This window comes from Falco biarmicus, chromosome 6 (genome assembly GCF_023638135.1).
Source record: "Falco biarmicus isolate bFalBia1 chromosome 6, bFalBia1.pri, whole genome shotgun sequence".
Classification (NCBI taxonomy): domain Eukaryota; kingdom Metazoa; phylum Chordata; class Aves; order Falconiformes; family Falconidae; genus Falco; species Falco biarmicus.
This window is the reverse complement of record NC_079293.1, coordinates 79,702,589-79,722,493: the sequence shown is the minus strand read 5'-3', so window position 1 is coordinate 79,722,493 and position 19,905 is coordinate 79,702,589. Positions and strand designations below refer to the sequence as shown.

The following is a 19,905-nucleotide window of genomic DNA, read 5'->3' as shown; positions in this document are numbered from 1 at the left end:
CTGCTATTCTTACTCAACTCTGTTTCTCCCTGCTACATTAAGAGCTAACACTGAGGAGCCCAAATCTAGAAGCCAAAACATCTGCATTCTGCTTTCCCAGATCATCTAGATCACCTTTACAGCCACAACTGAACATCCTTTTCTTCTGGCTCCAGGTGACACAAATTATCACCAGATAATCACCTAAACACCATCTGCTGATAGCGGTGGAGAGCTGAGGTAGCCAGAGACACTTGTAGGGCTGGTAGACCCTGATTGAATTCTCTATTTAGCTTTCAATTTGATGTGGCAAAAATCATCAGCCTGCTGGCTCATAGCACTTCTTAAAAGTCATTTACAAGATGCTAAGAATGTAAGTCTCCAATTTTTTTTTGACTAGTGGATGGGTAGATAGAGCCAAAACAACACTAGCAATGCAGCTCTTGCCCTTGGGCAGAGCCAGCTTCTGACCGGAGTTTTGTCAGAGATTAATTCCATGAAAGCAGAATCGAACCCCCAGCTGCAGCTCAAACATTGCAGCAACAGAAAAGGAGTGAAAGACATAAAAACACACACATGCACATATTCTTACTTGCTGTATTTGTCGTCATATTTGCAGATATAGCTAAGGTGAGCAGCAAAGGCTTCAACTGCCAACGGGCATGGAATTTCTCCGCTTTTTCTCTTGATTATAACTCCTGCATCAATTAGAAACATAACCATTTTAAATCCGTATCACAGGTCTAGCAATTAAAAGATATGGTTTCTTATACAGTTTATTGTCAAATAAACCTTATTGACAGTTTCTGCCCTAAAACTGGAAAGTTATCTGTAACAGAGATGCTAATTTGAATTCTTTTTTCCATTGGAAGCACACCGAGTGAGTGAAAGGGGAAGAAAAGGGATCAGTTTTCAGTTGGAAATCAAAAGATGTTAGACACAAACACTTTTAACATATGCTCAGGAAAAAACACACATTGCCATAGTCCCACAGCAGCCCCCTACAGACAGTATTAGTCCCTCTTCTGTTGGGTCACAATTAGTTGTGGTCACCTCCAGAGCTGTGACTTGCTATTTTGTGCTTTGAGTTCTGAAGGACCCAGATGAGTCATTTGATAAATCCTTTGCTTATCTCCAGCCCTGGGGCCCAAGAACGACATTATCTCCACTCCACTGGGTGCTAACTGACAAAAGAAAATACAGTAAGAAGGAGCCAAGGGGCTAAACTCAGTCCACGTAAGAGGTGATGCTGATGGGTGAGTTGAAGGAGCCACAACCACAGTAACTGAAATGAGAAGCAGCCCGATTCGCTGCTGTGGGGAGCCAGAGCTCAGACATACGCTTAGGTTGCTCGGTAGAGCTAAGCACACGTTACTCTGCCTGCGAGCAATGCTTCCTGCGCTGCCTGGTCAGCTGACTAGGCAATTCAGCTCATCACAGGGAGGATTATCCTGCCCATTGCACAGACCTGTGGCAAGGCGACGAGTCCTGGGCCCCTACAGCTACCTGCCAGCCGCTGCGCTTAGACAAAGATGTGGTGCCTAGAGCAGGTTACTCCACCAACAGGCCCTGTTCCCTCACATGGTGCATCTTTGACCTGGCCTTCTCCACCACTAAGGTGTATTTATGAGTCAAACGCTCTTCCAAGAAACTCCTCCAGCTCTTCTTTGACTTATTTCTCCTGTCCTCAGTGTTTTCCCTGTCTATGGGAAGCTCCTTCTAGGAGGGAAGAATGAGTAAAATAAACTTACAGTACAGGAGTATGTTCCCTAACTTGGAGACTTTATGTCCCCACAGAGTGTGAAGGTCACCTTTCCAGGGTACAGACCACCTCCTGCTCCATGTCTGTGGCAGACACCCCTTCTCTTTCCCAGGCACAACACTATTTCTCCAGGTCTAGAGAAGCACAGGCTTGGTTGCATCCCTTCGCAGCATTGTTTCAGTACAGGTGCAATCCTGGGTTTTCTCATTTCTCAAGCCTTCAAACTCACATTGCTTTCCTTCTATCAACTCTTTTACAATCATCCCTAAAATGCTCCTCACGTTTTCATTACAGACTTCACCATTCCATTCCTTCAGCTGGAAGTCTCACTCCATCCATTATCTCTGTCAAGCCCCCTGTGCTGTCCTAGCTGGCACACTCTATTTTGAAGCAAGACTTATGACACATACTAAATGTCATGTTACAGCTGAGCCATGCAGCAATTTATTTGGTGTCTTTAAAGTCTGATTTTTCAAGAATCCAAAATGATATCACCTCTAAATTGTTCAACACCCTCTCCTTTCACCTCTGCCCCACCAAGCTGGGCGTAAAATTACCCCAAAGAGAGGACAAAACCCCACAATCTAATAAATAAATCCTTCGTTACATTCACATATTTATTATGCTGCTTTTTTTGGTCCTTTTATGGAGTCCTGCAAAAATCTGGCCAGTGTGAGGTAAAAGGGAGGATATACCACCAGCATGAGCCATCAGTGCTGCAGAGTCACTTGCCATCCCATCTAGGCAGGTCAGGAAAGGTTAAGTATGTTCCTGGTGCCAGTGTTTTACAAAACCCCCTCTCCTTTCTCCTCTTGCTTGCCTCTTCGCTTTCCTCTCCCTCTCTTAGTTTGGATGATTTATATTTCCTTTGTAATTTGCTTCGTATTCACAATTCTTAAACAAATGCATTGCCGTGGCAGCTATAGGGGTACCATATACACCCTCTCACTTTTTTATTATGTTCCATGTAACGTTTCTGTTTTGAGAATATAAATAGCTTCATAGGCACATTACTTTTATAGCCTTTCCTCGGTTCGTTTCATAGCCACAGGCCACCTCTCCAGGGAAGACAACCGCCGGAGCTTGGTTGCTCCTAGCTGCAGGTCTCCGTGGCAAGCGGTCCCAAGCCAGCTGACTCACCCGCGCATCTGATGAGATATTTCCCCTCCTGGTCCTCCCCCAGCAGCGCCGTGTTCCCATCCCTCCAGGGAACACACCACCTGCGCTGCAGCCGCAGCCTGCCTTTGCCAGCGTGCTGGATGGGGTGCAGGCTGCCGGGCTCCCGGCTGCTACCGCAGACAGGCATCAGCTTACGGGTTTGGGTTTTTTTTTTTTTTTAATCTTTTTTTTATTTTTAATTTAAAGTTTTTAAGCTGTAAGCTCATCAAGCGAAGCCTGGAAAATACTGCCCCAAACGAAACAAGCAGAAAGACAAAGGTGTACATATGTTGCTTCCTCAAAGCACTTATTCTCAGTCAGCCTGTGATTTTAGGAGCTAGAACCATGTTCATAAAAAACAGAGGCTCAGTAATACTACCACTTGCACCCACCCTGGCAAACACTGAGATGGCATAACGTAACAGAGGGTGCACTGCATGTACCGGGTGCTATATGGTCTTTTATCAGGACTTAGATTGGTTACAGTTTTAATGAGAACTGCAGGCACTCAGCATTCTACAAGGTCTAATGTTCAAGGTCTTCCCATTGGAGTCCTCTGGTCCCATCCTCACTCTCACCATACTTGAACACAAGTCCCTGAATGAGGTCTCGCAAGCTTTTTCTCAGGATTCAGGAATTTCAGGAAACTAGATAGTCACCAGATTCCTCACTCCAGCTTCTCCTGAGCTAAGAGCCACACAGGGTCTTACACAACTGCTTCATGCAATTGCAATGCCACCACACCATCTTCCACTTCTCACAAGTCACTTGTGAGATGTCAGCATGACATTTGCAGCTCTTTAGTCCTTGTGTATGTGTCCTGAGCTTTGTTTTCTATCCTTAGCTATTATCTGTTTAGCTTTTAAGTAGAGCTGGTTGGTGAAGAGCAGCTGTGAAAGCTCTTCTTGAAAAAAAGCTAATTCATCTTGGGTTCAACAAGCTTTTGCTAAAGATGTCATTCTAGTCACCCTGCTGTGCAGCAAGTGAGGTTGCTGCCTGCTCCATTCTGCTTCATATGAAACACAGAAAACATTGTAGTTATTTCTAGAATACAGTAACGGAGATGCTGGGAAAAACTGGGCACCAGATCTAGAGTGGAAAAAACAAAAATGCAGCCTGGTCCCACAGACGGGGAGGTCTGGGCCAGCACATACTTCATCTGCTTCAGAATAAAGGTTACTTTAGTCTCTGGGGGTCTCAATCTCTTTTGGCATCTCAGTTTTTCTGTAATACAGGCACAAGGAAAAATTAAACTTAAGTTAAAGCTTAACAGAAATTAAAAACCCCACTGAAGTTTGTTCTAGGCAGAAGCTTCATACTTGATAGTAAGAGTAAGCAGAATAATTTTTGCAAGACTAAAGGAAGAGGACTCATCCTTTACATCTGAGATGATGTATTATGACACATTGGTTCAAAACATCCATAAGAAATAACCTGCTGCATCTAAGAATAGTATTCATAGATCAGCTCTGACAAGTGTACTGCCCTCCTGGTGCCTCTGGCTTGGTTGGGATTTCCATTCCAAGTACAGGCAAGATTTACCTTCTCGACTTGCCTTTAAATTGCAATAAATAGCTCATTATTAGCTACACCCACCTCTTTTTTCATCCTAAATTTTGTTTTGACCATCTCTTGCCTTCTGTTTTTAAGGTTCTCTTCAGGGCCTCCTCCACCCCTGCCAACATTTACACTCAACCAAGCGCAAACACGCGCCATGTGGCCGGCGATCCCACTGGCATCAGTCTCTGTCCAACTACCCTGCGTAGGTTTTATTTCCTTTTGTCCTTACTTCCTCTCCCGTCGAACACACGTGCTCAGCAGGTCTGTGCTACAGGTTTGCCTCAAGGAGCATGGATTCCTCTTCTTCCTCCTCCTCTATATTTACACGCCTTAGAGGAGACTTCGGTGGTCGGGCTCCAAGTTGGTTTAAACTAGCTTTGCTGCACTGACTTGAGAGATGCCAAATTAGAGGCAGGCAATCTGGTCTCCTGCCTTCCTACCGAGTCTCCATCTGTTCCCAGCTCTGCACTAGAGACTCTCTTCCTCCCAGCACCACTCTTTAAAAAGCCAGCCTTTGTTTTCTGCTCTGATTCACTGTGAACTATGTCAACTGTCCCAGCCAGCATTTGGTGAGCAATGTGCCGGGTAGGTCTTGCCCATCACACGTGCAAGTCCGAACCAGTGGATGTTAAACTACCTCACACACACAACCTACAATCCCATCTTTGCCAAAACAGACCCAAGGTCAGTCACAAGCACAACAGCTCGCACTCCCATGTGCTGCTTCTAAAGGATACTGCCAGCGCAGAGTCTGCTTTTGCTCCCTCTTTTAATAAGGCGGTTAACACTGATGTTTACAAACAGGGTATTTTTCTAGTAATATTTATGAATTATAACCAAATGCTCTGTGCTAGCCTGTGAAAACCAGGTGACACGCAGTGATAACTCTTGTCAGGTTAGTGCAGCTGAATAATCTCCAGACAGCAAAGCGCACAAGAGAAACAGCACAAATCCTAATGGTGAAAGCCCCTCGTGAGGATCAACACTGCACTTCAGCAGGGTCCCCAAACCGTATTATTTCCTTCATGTACATATTTTCAGCATCTGTGCTGAGACAACAGTCCATTTGAGTCACCAAGTCCTCCGCAGGGGTGCCCAGCAGAATTCCTTGGCATCAGCCATGCTTTGCTAAGGTAATGAGTCCTCTGGCAAGGCACTGACCAACACACTAAGTCAACTTCTCAGCATACCATACAGTAGCTCAGGGCCTTAACTTTGCTTCTGTAGCCTGTACACACATGAGAGTCACTCAGATTCAGAACATGAGTATACAAGATGCCTTCGATTTGGTGGCTTTACATTTAAAAGTTTATGTTATTCTTATTTGTCTTAGGCAGTTATACATAAACCTGAATAATAAAAATGAAAAGAAACTGAAACAATATTTTCACTCAAAGACAGATTTCAAAAGTTGGTATCATATTGCATCTTACAGAAGTTTCCAAACCTTCTTAAAACCATCTGTATACTTACAAAACCCCCCCAACATTTCAGTATCAAGAAACCCTTTGCAATTATTTGAACTATCCAAGTTATCTGTTTTGGTGTCTTTTCATCAACTGCTAAAATCAATTCAACATACAACAGGAAGTCTTAATCATATTTACTTCTGGCAAAAAGACATTTGTTTATGACTAAGTTTTTACTGGATAAAATAAATCAATTGTAGGATATGCTCAGAGATCTAAGTACATTATGACATTTATTATTTTTTCTGTAGTAGCAATCCTACAAGATGCTTTGCAAATGGGGCTAGTATAGTGCTATGAAACAAACATCTTCCCTTCTCTGACCATCAGCAAAGATACAATCTTTATGTCTAAAAGGATACTGCCTCCACCAGCTCAGGCAAAGGAGGCTACATTAGCAGTAGGTTTTTAACCTTTCGGGAAAAAGAATAGCTGTAGCAAGATGCAGAAGGGAAATAATCATGACTGCTACCGTTTATCTGGGATGTTATGATGATCAAGCTCTTCGTCTAGGCTTATTATCAAACTCAGTGACTCACTTTGCCTTGTCACATAAAGCATGTGAAGTTTTGAGAAGAGCGGTAGGAATATTGCTTACCTTGTTGAACCGGTGAATAGGCGTTGGTCAAAAAACGAAAGTGCCCTTTATTGTACCAGCAGATCAAGGACATATTTCCCTTCATTCTTATTCTGTACTGTCCTCTGGACTGGGGAGTTTCAGGGTTGTTCAGCATGGACGGAGGTAGGCCTGTGCAGTCACTCTTCCTCGTGCTCAGCAACCCACAGCAGTAAATCTCTGCATGTGAACAAAACCACTTCTTATCAGCAAACCATTGCATGAATCCAAAAAGCAAGAGCAGTGGAGTAAGTCTGAATGACCTGACTAGAGAAAAAGCGTGTCCTAGAAATTTTTAGTCCAACAGATCTGTTAGCCAACTGGCTTTCTCCTGTAATACTAAAGATTTGTGTTGTACGTGTCTCTGGAAACTGAGGCAAGTGCAGAAAGTCTGATGAAATGTATTGACACCTCCTGCACAGGCATGATGAAATGACAAGGAGAAGAATTCAGGGTATCTTCCCCACAATAACATCTATAATCTGTGCAATAGTCTTCACAACACGTTTAAAATTGGACTGAAAAAAGCCCCAGTGGTGATATGCATTATGGAAAAAAAATCAGAATTTACGATCCAAGATAGTCTTTGATGTTTAAGTAAGAGAATAAATTGTGGAGGGAGCAGGGAGATAGGGAAAGCCATAGCATCTTAGATGTTAACTGAAATAAATTCTCCTACTTGACTCCCAACACACTTTTAATCACAATATACATAGCTGACAAACTGGCTTAATCTACTACTTCACTGTGCTGCCCAGTTCTTCATTTTTAGCTGACTACTCTTTGCATCTGCATCATCTGGCTTATTAAGGAAATGCTGCTTAAGCAATTAAGAACCACTGAAATCACTGGTTGATTTATAAAAATGCATGTGCCAGAAGAATGGAGAAGATGGAAATACAAGTTCAATGAAAACTGCATTTAGAGTAAGGAGATAAAGCAAAGAGTGCCCCAGCTGAGTAAGCACTGATCTTGTCCTGCACAGACATCAGACGCTCCACAGGTGACATTCTGCTGCTCACAGCCTCTTGGCCTTTTGAGATGTGAAAGAAGCAGTGACTAAAATCGAACACCACAAAACACATCTCAATGCAGCCACAAACAAGATTTGGAAACAACATTAATAACAATGCTTGAATATGTCATAAGGCTGTGAAATAATAACAGTTTGTTTCTATTACTCCAAGAGAAGCAGATCTTCTTGATCAAATTAATTGAATCCAAGGAAAACTTGGATGGAAATTTCCTCAGCGTCCCTAGGTTTTCTATTAACCCACCTCAGTGGAAAAAAAACAACGGGCATGGAAGCAGGTGACGTCTGCGCACATCTTTCATATGGCAGCAGAGGCTTGTAGTAGTTTAAAGCTCATCTGTCAGCTAAGTCTGCTTGATCAAAGTTTTCATTGTGCTGAATTTTGCAAGTTGGATAACTGGCTACTCTTACAGGGGAAATGCTAAGTCAGAACTACAGCGCCTGGCTTCCCCTGAGCACGTTTCCTCTGTTCCTGGGCTTCCATTTATGTGGCCTTTCTGCCTCTGTCTGGAATGACCTAACCCCTGAGTGCAGGTGCAGCCTTTGTCCATGGTTCATATAGTGCCCGGCGTGCTGAGCATTCCCTCGACAGCTCCCAGATACTATAGGAACACTAATATAATAATTGGTAATACTCATGAATTGGTTCAGTTGCTGTGGGCAGGTCTACAAGGAGCGAAGGCTCTTCCATCAGAAATGTAAGGCACTCATGTCAGAAGAAAGTCAACCAACACAGCAACAGGGCAACTTCATTCTAAAAGTGGAAACCTGCGCTCCATTGATTATTCCTAACAAGTAAATCAGTCCCTGGAAATCTGTAAGTTCCTTCCACAAAAGACAACAAGAAAAGCCTGGTGGCAACAGGCTTACAAACAATATAGGAGGAACTGCACCTCCAGTGGAAGGCTTTATTTATTTTTTTTTAATTTCTTGTCTTGCTAAGAGGTACACAAGTCATGTACCTGCAAACTGACATTAACGTAGGAAACTTTTAGAAAGCTTTCTTCTTTCTTCTAGCCAATATTAAGATCTTTCTGCCCTGATAACAAACAAGCCTGAGAAGAATTTCCTTAGCTGCCAAAAGTTTATGACTCACTGAAGGGTGATACTCTCTCCAGGAGACTGCAACGGTGTAAAACCAAGCTAATAACTACATTATTCTGCTAGAGCTTCAAAATAGCAACAGCCATCTCTGAGTTCCCATAATAATTAATTGCAGCCTTTTCTTCAGCTCAGGCAGCAAGCCTGCAGAAAGCTTCCAGCAGATGTTTCATTCCTTACACAGAATAATGGGAACCATTTCTTCTCTCAGGAACACGCTGTGTAACCTTCCTGCGACGTAGCCTAGAAAAGTGCAGCACTTCTGCAGATTTACTAGCATCTCTCATCATGGATGACACCTTTAATCTGTAGAGTTTTTTAAAACCGCCCAGTTACTATAGCAATAGAAGCAATAAAAATTATGCCCATCTGGCTCAATGAAGTTTTTGTGTATAATTAAATCAGAATCACAAGTGTTTGCCACATACACGGGAGTCAGTGGAGACAGGCCGTCCTCCCCTGGTCATCTTAAACTGTAACTGCAAGATAAATGCATATACCTAAGCTAGCTTAGCGAAGAGGAGGAAATGTGATGTAGTCACCCAAGATTTATTCCCAGGGTCTCCAGGCCCTGGAGAGCTCGTGCTGAAGCCTGTTTCACCACAACCTTCATTAGTATCATTTGCAAAGGCAGCCAGGCTCAAGCTAGTTCAGGTAAAAATACACATTCTGCAATCATTTATCCTTGCACGCAATGCTGGGTCAAATCAGAGCTAGAGCAGCTGGGGGGCCTGTTGTGGGAAGGAGCTGAGAGCTTGCTTTAGTCCATGTGCTGGAGCTGCAGGATCCTGCAAAGCTTGTGGGAGTGCCATGGTCACCCAGGCTGGCAACTCCTGCAGCTTTGCCAACCCCAGCCACTCTGTGGGGCAGAGCCAGCTGCTCCTGCTGGTTCACAAAGGGCAAAAGAGACCTTCAGGGATCATACGTTTAAGGGAATCGTGGGACAAAGGGCTTTAGGAGATGCTGTCCTCTGCAACGGATAACACTAATGCTTAGAGGGGGACAAAGGGATGTGCACTATGAATGAATGTCACAGCAAATAATGACAGCTGTCTGCTCGCAGAACAGAGAATTTGGGGCATTTCAGTGCAGGGTTTCCACCTTTATTCAGAGGCCAGAGAAAGAAATGCTTTGCATGTCCCCTGAAAAATAAAAAAAGAGGTCTATTCAGGGTTTTGATTTTGCAGAAGATCAAAGTGCCCTGTGTTATTTTCTGAAGTTTTCTCAGCTCCTGGTATCTTCATAGATCTTAGAATTATGTTTGCCGGCATCCCTTTATATTACTAGTCATATATCTACTGTGATACAGTGAAAGCGCTACACAGCAGGCTTTCAATAAACACTGTCGGTTTTGCAGTGATGCATGTGTGGGTTTGGGTTAGGAAAAGCAAATGACTGTTAAGGATCTTCATAGGATCACGGGGTCCTATGGATTAAAGGATAATTCAGGTTGGAAGGCAACTTGGGAGGTCTCTAGTCCCATCCATCCCCTGCTCAGAGCAGGGTCAGCACTGAGATCAGACAGCACTGCTCAGGGCTTTATCTTGTTTGGGCTTGAAAACCTCCAAGGACAGAGACTGCACAACCTGTCTGGGCATCCTGCTCCACTGCCCTCAGGAAAAACCTTACCTCTAGTCTGAACTACTTCTTTTGTTTCAGCTTGTGTCTGTTGTTTTTCATCCTTCCACGATGCACCACTATGAAAAGCCAGCTCCATTCTCTCAATAACCTCCTTAGGGTAGCATAAGGCTACTGTTGGGTCCTCCCCCCGAAGCCTTCTCTTCTCAGGCTGAACAAGCACAGCTGCCTCACCATAGCGAAGCATGTGGTCCAGCTCTGGTCAGGTTGGTGGCCCTCTGATGAACTTACTCCCGTTTAGCAATGCCCTTCTTGTACTGGGGGGCATGCTGCCCAAAACTGCACTGAGTAGGAGGCAACAATCACCTCCCTCAGGCTACACTCCTGTTAACGCCACCTGGGATAGTGCTGACCACCTTTGCTCAGCCAGGGCATGGTGCTGACTCATGCCCAACTCGCTGGGCTACCAAGACCCCAGGTGCTTTTCATCAAGAATTTTGAAAGGAAATAATACATTTTTACTGGGTGCCTCTTTCTAGATTTTCCAGAAATCTCTTTAGTTCCCTTAAATGCCGGTTTAGGTTCCCAAAATGTTTAGTTTCTAAACATCAGCTTATTGAAATCTTCCCCATTTCTCTGTTGATAGTCACACACCAGCCACCCCCCCCCCCCCCAACCAATGTAAAGCAGTTAAGATCAGTACCAATTTTTTATTTTCAGTTCTCAGTGGGATCTTTCTACCACTGATCCTGCTCTAGCTCAGAAACTCAGTTGTCTTGAACAAGAAAAATAAATTCATCAGTTTAAGAACGGGTCTTGAACTGTCATAAGCATCAAAGTATAGATGCTTTTCAGCAGGCTCTCATGACACTTCTTGGTCATGGTGTGGGCCTGTTTGGATTTAGCTGGCTAAGCCACATACCACAAAAAGCATTAAGGTCATTGCTGAGGGTGATTGTGTGATACATTAGGAGAGATGTCTCTGCCGAGTTCAGGCTCCTCTGCCTGCCTCTCCCCAAATGTACTGCTGATGCAGTAGGATCCCAGCAGGTGCTGGCAATACATTAGCTGCTTTGCAGTAGAGTCAGTAAACACCACCTCCTCCCGGGCTCCTACTGACTTCACCACTGCTTGACACCTCTAGAATCTTACCTCTGCCAGTCTCTCACAGTCCTTCCAGTTCAACATCCCCCTGAAAAACCTTTAAGCTAGCCCCTAGTAACTCATGGCAAATGCAGACAATGCCATGACCTTACTAAACAGAAATATTTTCACATTCTCCCCATGATCTTCTCTATACAGGATGGCACACTATTTTGCAAAGCCAATAAACCTGCTATCTTAGTGTCCACCCCACCCACCCACCCCACAGCTTCACCCCTAGGAAGCTGACAGCATGTACCAGATCTGAAATTTAATTCTGGAAGCAGCTGTCAAATATCATAAAATGTCTCATGAAGCCAAATAACAAATCACGAAACAAACTGAAATCTCAGTATAGCATTAGCATATTTGATCAGATAGTAAGTCAAAATTACATGCTTTAAAAAGACATTAGCGAATTTGCTACCTGCTAGAAACTCTTAATTTAAATGATCTCTTCAGTGTAAAGCCCATGAATAATTCACCCCTGTGAACAATCTGAATTATCTTTAAGCAATAAACACTCAACTGGTTTAGTAGCCATGCATTTTTTTCACCAGGGTTACGGACCAGCTGTGTCATGCCATATTGTCTTTATCCTTCCCTAGTAGAGCATAAAGGGTATGACTCAGCAGTCAAGCTTTTGTCTGTCAGTGGACACATTTAAACCTAACACACCTCAGGCACTGTTCTCTACTTTTTTTTTTTTTAACTCAAATACATGTGAGTTCTCTACATTTTTTTTTGAACCCACATTTTTCTCATTGCTTTGGAAGTCTTAAAAATGTAATGCTTATATCAGCTGTGAATTCACTAAAGACCAGTCTGCTCAGAGGAAAAATTCCAGTGCACTATAAATATGCTTGACTTCTTTCCCATTTGGTTATTCGCAGTGTTTGGGAAACCATGACTCTTTTGTGAGAATATGCTGCTATTGCACTGTGCTCTGTGAGCTTCCAGCTTACCTGGAATAATGCAGGAGCAAAGTCCTGCACGGAGCTCAACAGAGACAGCCCTCAGTGCCAGCGCAGTCTGAAGCACTCAGCTACAGCTCACTGGCATTCTCATTTTAAATGAGAATCAACACATTGTCTCAATTCCCAGGTTTTCCCCCTGCTTTGGGTCAAGTTTCATCAATATAAAGCTCTAAGCGGGTTTAATTTTCTGCAATGCCAGAAAACATGCCAAAAGCAAAACTCAGTCATCGGTGGTGTGCTGAAAAGGGAAACGGCCCTATAGCCTCCCCATACGTGACGCACAGTGGCAGCCTCCAGCCTTATTAATGGGAAGGATCCATTCTGTGCACCACCCCGACTCTGAAAGGCCAGGCTGACTGAAGGATGAGCCAAGAGTTACATTGAGATGACTTAAAACTGGCTGTCAGGAGTGCAGGAGCCTGTAAGTTACGGGGAGTCACAAGCCTCCAGCATTTCTGAAAGCAACGTAACACGTGGCTTTTCCACACCCAACGTGAGGGGGAGTTTGAGAGAGAGGACGACCTGGGATTACCCTCTGCACTAGCAAGAAACTGGCTGGGAGAGCCATACTGACAGACATTCTGCTGGCAGGAGTGCTTTTGCTAATGTAGAGTTGATTATGCTTTCAAAAGTAAGAACTGTCCTGCCAAGGCACGTTGATACCAGCGAAAACCCCTGAAACTGTGCTAGGGCTTTTGCAATGTCATAAAAAGTCATCTAGAGAAGTCTCATCTTTAACAGATATTAAACCTGCAAGGACTTCCAAGGCACACTTTTAAGGAATCATCCCCTTTCTGGTCTTTCATAACAGGAACAGAAAAACCACAGGCAGCTAGGAAATCCCTTGGTAAGTCCCCAGGCCATATAGGAGAGTAGTCCTCACATTTCTAAGGCAAAGAACACAAGCAAGGGCTTTAAATGACCTTATTTATGATGCTTTTACATCCTTATTTTGAACTTTAAGAAGATTTAAAGAGCAACTTAGAAAGTCCTCTCCGTATAGTACCTTTTAATGAATAAGAACTTTTCTTAGAGATGACCAACTTATCTATACAAGGAACTGAAATATCAGTGTAGCCTTTTGGGAGTTTTTTTTTAAAATTCAGTGACAGAAGGCCCCTAGGTCATCATTAAAACCCAGTGAGTCACCCAATACAGACCTTGCTTCTCAAATTCTTCAAAGAGATTCAGGCTGGTAATGCTTGGGCCAGTGAAGATGATGTAGTTCTTCCCAGAAGCGTTCTGACAAAGGCTTTTGGCCACCATACTGTGAAGCTGCGGTTTGTTCTTCAAAGCATCCAGCCCGTCAGCACCACTCCCTTCTTTGAGATGGACATAAATCTTAAATGAGAAATGGTAAGAAAGTCAGGTTATAAGGAATCCAGCGGGAGCAGATGCAATTGCTAACATACCTGCTCAGCTCAACTGGAGACAAGCTGAGAATCAAGGCAGCAGATACCTTTTATAAACTGCTAATTAATCTCAAGTCCCTTTCAAGAGGCTGTTGCTTTAAAACCACCTCAGGTTAGCTGGCACAGCTACTGATAAATACAGCGTCCTTTGCCTCAGCTTAAGGGCTTCCTGAGGTTCTTGTCACTGTTGTGCAGTTTGAAGATTGTTTGCTTGGCAGGAAAAGACTCTAGTCATAACTGAGATTGCGTGTCCTACTGAATCTGCATAGGCTTCAGTGCTGCCAGCAAAAGGAGAGCATGGGAACTTCAGTTTCAAGAAAGGCTACTACAAGACGACCAGAAGGAAACGGCCCAGTAGCTTCACTGCAGCAACATTCTGATTTATTTCTGCTGGCAGCAACCATTAGGCTGCAATGCAAGTGTGCGTGCACCCCCATAAATGAGAGGAGCCAGCAATACACACACCCAACCAGTCAGAACATCCTCATCAAACTCCCCAGGCACAGCACTAATTCTTAGATCCTTTACTTAGATCATGAATTGGAGACAACCCAACAAAACAGACCGACCCAGGAACATGCTGCTGCAAACGGGGAAATGCCTGGCGCATTTGTAGCAGGCTGCAGTAGCTTTAGCGTATTATCTTGCTACAGTGCAGTCCACATCGCTATGCATTTCAAGAGAGCTGTCACCATCATCTGTAGGTGTACATACATGTTTGTGTTAAGAGTGCAGGAACTTTTATCCCTTAGTAAGGTGACTATAATTAACAGAACACAGTCCCACCAACTGAAAGAGCACTGAAGTAAAGCTACTGCTTCCTTCCTACAAGTGATCCCTCTAGAAAAGGAGTCTTCTGCATTGTCACGCAGAAGGCAAAACACATAACCCTTCCTTTTGTACACAAGCCTTCGATTTTATTTCACTGACAGTATGTTACAAGCATAACTTCCACCACAGTTGAACACCTCTTAAAACCAACTAGGCATCTGACCTTCATCTTGTTCTAAAAGTCAGCAGAAATAACCTGCTGGAAAGAGAAATGAGAAGCAGCAGACACTGTGCTCAGTCACTCAAACAGTACTGTAACACCACGGAGCTTGCAAAGATTTAGAAGCACACACAAATGCAAATTTTCTGAAAAATTTGCCCAGGCCTGTCTTTGTGACTTTGGTTCTGGAATACTCAAATCTTGTTGGAATTCCAGAAAAATTTACCCATCAGGGAAAAAGCTGAAAACTGCTCAGTATTTAGGGGCAGGGAAAAGGAATTTTGCCTTCTTTATTGGAGTGATGTATCCACAACAAGCTTTTGTTAAACTTGCTTGAGACTTCAACCATCCAGAACACGCAGCATTGCTTTCCTGTATATGCATCTGTTTCTCTTACCACCACACTCCTTCATGAAGGAAAATTCATTACAATGCTCAGAGAACAAAAATGATCACGCTTGCAGTAGTGCTCCCAGTAGCTTATATCTCAATGATCTTAGAAAGGAACAAAATTCGATTAAACCGCTTCTCCCTATTTTAGATGGCGTATCTCCCAGCACTGGTATTCTAGACATACTGACGTAATATTCCCTAGCAATTCATGCACCGTGGAACAGCCCCCAGAGGAGTGTGTTATGTATAAAATCTCTGAGAAATGAGACTTAATTTGTATTTTGAAGTAATTGACGTGCTAAAGCACAAAGCTGGCGCAAGGACAAATGCGCACTAATTTCAACAAGAAGCACAGCATATATTAAAAGGCAGTCTTCAATATCCATTATTTAAGTTTTTTTAAAAAATAAATAAATCCCTCTTTTGGTAGAAACAGTTTCTAAATGAGAACAAAGGCAGGAATGTTTGCAGACTCCCTGATCATGCTCCACTCACTTCTAAAAGCTGTCAGATTTGTGCTTTCCCCAATGCTAAGGCTGAGGACTAGCTAATTAAGATAAGTCATTTAGGTTATTAATCAGGGCTCCAGAGAACAGCTTAACAGTGAAATGCCTACAAAGGGCAGACTGTTCCAAATTTACAGTAAAGCCATTTTATGATTATTGGCATCAAAATTAAGATTAGGTTACTAGTATGCCAGCACAGAGACCACACATCAAGCTCTTAAAATCTACAGACAAAGCAGTGGAGACAGAAGATGCAGACAGATTAGTTTTGACCTTGGATTAACAGTTGAGATGAAAACAGAGCAGGAATCTCTACGTCTATACAAATGTCCCACACCTTCCCTCCCCTATTGTGGTAAGCCTTAGCCAACCAAGTCTCTCCTGCCCCATGCTCATTTCGTGTTCCTTGTAGAGTACCAACCTTCCAAGGGATGAGACAGTCTGGGGTCACTGCTGGTGTGCAAATTGATCCCTCACTGTGGGTTGGTTTGGGTCTGCAAGCAGTTACTTTGAAGAGCAGGCCCACCATGCAACTGTCCACTGAGGTACCACTATTTTCACGCTGGGATGCTACATATTCTATAGGTTTTGTTAGCAGAGTTCCCTGTGCACCTGGCAGCCTTCCTTTGCACCCTCCCCTATTTTGAGGGTCTTTGTAATGGCCACCTTGTGATTCTCACCCCCCCTTGCTCTGTTCACCTCCGCAGCGCCCTTTAATCAAACATCCATACCCACTGCTGAACTTTTCCTCCTCCTCCAATGTCAAATTTATCCCCCTTTTTTCTCCTGGGGCATTTCCTTGCCTATCCAAGCACAGCCTTTGTTCTTGGCACAATTTTTCTTGTTTTGGAAAAGCAACATTCAAAGCTTTAGCATGCTCAGCTCTGTTGGGAAGATGGGTGATGGCAGCATAATGTTAGAAGGCATAAAGGCTGCTGTGAAACAGTGGCTGGTACAGACAACAGGCAAAGGCATAGCTTCAAATATCTTTCAGGTGCCTAGGATCCCATATGGACTTTATTTTCCTGCTCCACATCCTCTCATCCAGCTTATTTCATTCTACCTCAAATCATTAAGATCCTGCCCTACTGAAGCCCAGAGCATTCCCTCCCATTCTGTAATGCGTTAGAAGTGGTATTTAACAGTTAGCAGTCTGTAGAAAAAGAACAGAACTGTCAGAAACTGGCTGCAAGACCTTCACAGGCATAGTCAGAAGCAGAGCCACCCAAAACACTTGTTAAACCATTCACCAGAGCTGCTGGGTTGCCCTGTGACAGCTTCAAAGCTTTGTGTCCCTTCCATGTGCTCCAACAGTAAACTGTCACCTGAAGTACAGGCTCGACAACTGTTGCTGGACAACAGATGGAGATGTTGACAGCAACATCCTCTGCTTCTGCAGGTGACAGAAAAAGCAATGCTTCTTGAATATCTGCAGACATCACATCTGCTGTGTATCTTTTTCTAGTGGCTACTGATCCATTCGACCTACAGAACCAAATGGGATAACTTCTACAGATGTGACACCATCTTAGCAGATACCATGCCTTGGGAGGCAACTACGGGCTGAGGCTCTTTATCCTGCAGTGCTGGGACAGAAATGGAGCTTTCTCTAATCATCCCTCAATTATTTGTTTCTTATCAGAAATACATTCAGTTCCACCATCTCTCTATCTACTGCAGCCCCTACTGCACCAGATACTTTCAATCCAACATGCCTTAATCCTGGTGCACAACACCAGCTCTCTCTTCTCACACTGTTTGACTCATCCCTCAAACCCTCCTCTCTTCTGCCTTCAGTCTCCATGCAGCTTGCTAACAGTCCCTTCCCTTTAGAAGTCTGACAGTAAGAAAAGACCTTCACAGCCTCTGGCTTATCTTTCCTTCCACCTACAACCGCTTCTGCCTGCTCCCATCACAAAGGCAGAAGTAGGTATCAATCAAAATACCTGAATGCCTGAGCGACAAGGTATGGGTGAAGACTGTGCTGAGCTCTTCCAAATCAACAACAAGAGTGAAAACTGTTCTGGAAGGACTGTTCGCCTGCACAGAAGCAATCAGAAAAGACATCACATTTCTGAGTGGGAGATTTCACGTGTTGACAGATGAGAGGTAAATCAATCACCCGTTGTTCAGAAACTCAAACCAAGTATGTTTGGCTACAGAGGCAGACTGCTGAAGAGAGTGCTACCAGAGGAAGGAAGGTCTCCAAGTAGATGTCTATGCTACAAGCCAACAGAATTTTTTTTCCTTGCTCTATGGTGGCAAATTATTCTATGGAAAATGGAAGGTTCATAATGTCTCCCTAGAAACTGAGTAAAAAACCTGAGCTCTTCAGAACAAAACCTGCATCTTGACTGCACATTGAAGAGTGTCCTAGAAACTAAAATATTGGTGATTCTGCTCATATTCAAAGCTCAGATGGCAAACTGAAAGTGCCTGTGAATAGCACATCCCAAATACTCCACATTCATACATAATTGAAGCACCCCAGGGTGCAAATTTAAATGAAACAGATGACATTTGGAAGGAAAAAAATAAAGTAGTAAAGGGGGAGGTAGTAATAAACAGGAGGAAGATTTTGAGAGCTACATTGTGCAAAATATCTCACAAAGGGCAGACCCTAAACAACCACAAAACAGAAACCAAGTTTTTAGATGACACAGTTATAAAAGCAAAAGAACAAAGAAAGGTACTGTCATACTTTTTGGATCCTAAATAGCTATTGAAAAAATAACTTAATTTTTCTATAGGCTTCACAGTCATATACCCAAGTGCTCATCCTAGCACCACTTGCTAGATCCTGCCTCACTCTGTCTTCCCTTCTCATCCTAAACCTCATCTCTAGCTCCTGTCATTACCAATGCTGTTGAGAGATCCACCTCCAGTCTCACCCTAAACCTGCTGCAGCTTATATTCCCCCCTTCTTTAATGCCCTCTTTCCAGCCAGTTCTTAGGTCTAGCTCTTCCTCAGCAGCTGTTGGCATCACTGATGGTGCTCCTACCAAGGCCAGATCTTTTCATTTGTCTAAGCCTTTCTTCATTCTCCTCCTAGTCCTTTAAAGGCTACTTTCAAAATAGCATGCAAGGGACATGCAGCTTTCCCAATCTGTTGCCAGCTAGCTCTTGGGGTTCTCTACAAAGCTCTTTCCTTGGTCCCCCTCTCTTTTTCTTCTGCCTCCTATTCTGAGTGATTTCAATCTGCATTAACATACAGATGCAGCCAATATCTTTGTGCTAAACACCGGTAAATGCCTGTTTTGCCTGTGTATGTTCTTCAAAGTTTCTAACAAGATCTTTGTGAGACTGGCCGAAAGATGCTGGTAAAGTTGACAATGCAAGCCCATATGGCCTAAAATAAAGCTCTTTGTTTTCCTTTCCATGATATCCCTCCCCCATGTGACTTTTTTATCACTGAGGGCACTACGACATCTTAACTCTATGGCAGACCAACAACCTGTGGATTGCCAAATGCAGATCTCTCTCTGTAGCTTCTTCCAGGCCAGCCACAGATTCATTACCTGTATCACCTCCATGATAAAGAATTTCTTATTCTTCCAAATACCTAAGAACTTCCTGGCTCTGCTCCCAATTACTGCTATCATCCTTCTTTCCTTTGGCCTTACTTAAATGTATCTTGACAGCCAGACAGTGCTCTGCCCCAGAGATCGCTTGCCTAACCCTTTGCTTTGACCGTGTCAGCCTTCTGCCAGTTCCCTCTTCTTTGCAGCACCAAATGGAAGTAGGGCTGGAAAACGGAGACAGACCTTTGTAGTTTAGCCTTCCCTATTGAGTTCTTCCCATACTTTTTCAGTATACTGATTCCTGCCTGTGTTTGCCCTGAGAAGCCAGGTATCTAACCACTGAAGTCAAAACAAGGCCACATTTGCTTCTTTCCACGTTGCCCTTCTCCTGCCTGATTGGAAACCACTGCTAACCTCTGCAAAGCTCTTTCATTTTGCTCTTCAATACCTTTCTTAGAAAGGATACAACCCCCATAATGCAACTCTAATCTATACATTGGTGCTGCTGCCTCTCAATGCTGCTTCGCCAGGCTCCCTCTGTGTAACTGCGTAGTGGGATTGCATGGCAAGGGTTGGGGGGGGGGGGGGGGGGGCAGTATACAGGGGTGGCTTCTGTAAGATGTCAGAAGCTTCTCCCATGTCCGATGGAGCCAACCACCACCAAGATGGAACCGCTGCTGGCCAAGGCCAAGCTAATCAGTGACAG

At 43.7% G+C, this 19,905-nt stretch overlaps 1 protein-coding gene across 1 annotated transcript in view; it reads right to left on the bottom strand.

Moving 5' to 3' along the window:
• Positions 1-19,905, bottom strand: part of PGBD5 (piggyBac transposable element derived 5) — a 73,819-nt gene that overhangs the window by 8,936 nt on the left and 44,978 nt on the right. The window contains exons 4-6 of the mRNA XM_056344115.1: positions 13,537-13,717; positions 6,527-6,724; positions 572-677 (exon numbers count right to left, since the gene is read on the bottom strand). Of these exons, the coding sequence (XP_056200090.1) occupies positions 572-677; positions 6,527-6,724; positions 13,537-13,717 (485 nt within the window). The remainder of the gene's footprint in view (positions 1-571; positions 678-6,526; positions 6,725-13,536; positions 13,718-19,905) is intronic.